Source organism: Apteryx rowi, unplaced genomic scaffold (assembly GCF_003343035.1).
Source record: "Apteryx rowi isolate R43461 unplaced genomic scaffold, aptRow1 scaffold_1359, whole genome shotgun sequence".
Taxonomy (NCBI): domain Eukaryota; kingdom Metazoa; phylum Chordata; class Aves; order Apterygiformes; family Apterygidae; genus Apteryx; species Apteryx rowi.
In genome coordinates, this window is record NW_020447596.1 from 1 (window position 1) to 1,414 (window position 1,414).

General features: G+C 77.0%; 1 protein-coding gene across 1 annotated transcript in view; it reads left to right on the forward strand.

Annotated features, from left to right (window-relative positions):
* Positions 1-5: 5 nt before the first annotated feature.
* HSPG2 (heparan sulfate proteoglycan 2) overlaps positions 6-1,414 on the forward strand; it is a gene marked incomplete at its 5' end in the record, with an annotated part of 24,170 nt that continues 22,761 nt past the window's right edge. Inside the window, 7 exons of the mRNA XM_026057039.1 lie at positions 6-134; positions 219-398; positions 481-599; positions 698-809; positions 893-1,006; positions 1,094-1,221; positions 1,309-1,386. Coding sequence (XP_025912824.1) covers positions 6-134; positions 219-398; positions 481-599; positions 698-809; positions 893-1,006; positions 1,094-1,221; positions 1,309-1,386 — 860 coding nt within the window. The remainder of the gene's footprint in view (positions 135-218; positions 399-480; positions 600-697; positions 810-892; positions 1,007-1,093; positions 1,222-1,308; positions 1,387-1,414) is intronic.

Below are 1,414 nucleotides of genomic sequence, written 5' to 3' on the forward strand. Positions count from 1 at the left end.
ACCTGGCCAACACGCGGACGGTGAGCGAGGGCGTGCGCTTCGCCGGCCCGCGCGAGGTGGCCTTCTCCGACTTCGCGGCGCTGCCCCGCGGCGTCTACTTCTGGGTGCTGCCGCCGCGCTTCACCGGAGACAAGGTGCCGCCAGTGGGGTGGTTTTGGGGGACGGGGGTGGCGATGATGAGGACGGCGGCGGGGCCGCGGTGACGCCGTGTCGTGCAGGTGACGTCGTACGGCGGGGAGCTGCGCTACGCCGTCAGCCACGGGGCCGCGGCGGGCGCCGGGCCGCTGCCGCGCCACCCCGACGTGCTGCTGCGGGGCAACGGCATCGCCCTGGAGCATTTCGGCGAGGTCCACCCCGAGCCCGGCGTCCCCACCGCCGTGACCGTGCCTTTCCGCGAGGTGAGGGCGGCAGGGCGGCGCGGTGGCACGGGGCCGTTGCCGCCGCCGCCGCCGGCTCACCGTGTGCTGTCCCCCCGGGCAGCGCGCCTGGCGCCGGGCCGACGGGCGCGAGGCCACGCGGGAGCATCTGCTGATGGCGCTGGCCGACGTCGACCTGCTCATGATCCGCGCCTCCTACTCGGACGACCCCACGGAGAGCAGGTAGCGCGGGGGCCGGGCGGCTTTCGGGGACGCCGGGTGGCTTTCGGGGACGCCTGGCACCGCCTCGGTCCCCCGTCCCCCCACTCCGTGYCCCGCAGGCTCGCCGACCTCCGCATGGACGTGGCGGTGCCCCACGCCACGGGGCTGCGGCGGGCGCTGGAGGTGGAGGACTGCGCCTGCCCCGACGGCTACCGCGGCCCCTCGTGCCAGGTGAGCGCCGGCTCGGGGACGGGCGGGCGGCCACGTGGCAGCCACGTGGTCCCCTCCTCATCCTCACCGCTCCGCTCCGGCAGGACTGCGCCGCCGGCTACACCCGCACCTCCAGCGGGCTCTACCTGGGCACCTGCGAGCGCTGCCGGTGCAACGGGCACGCCGACGAGTGCCACCCCGAGACCGGCGTGTGCCAGGTGAGCCGCCGCCGCCACCGTGTCCCCCCCCTTTCCCGAGCCTCCGGCGCGTCCCCGCGCTCAGCTCGGCTCTCCCCCCACCACCAGGACTGCCGGGACCACACCGAGGGCGCCCAGTGCGACAAGTGCCGAGCGGGATACTACGGCGACGCCACCCGCGGCACCGCCGGCGACTGCCAGCCCTGTCCCTGCCACGGGCCCCCCTCCGCCACCCAGTAGGTGCCCCTCACCCCGGCGCCCGGCCCCTCCGCGGCGCCCGGCGGCCGCTCAGCTCGCCCTCTGCTTTCCGCCAGGGAGACCAGGACGTGCTTCGCCGACGCCGACGGGCAGCCGACGTGCAGCGCCTGCGCCCCGGGCTACGCCGGACGGCTCTGCGAGAGGTGCGGGGCGGCCGGGTGCGAGGGGGGG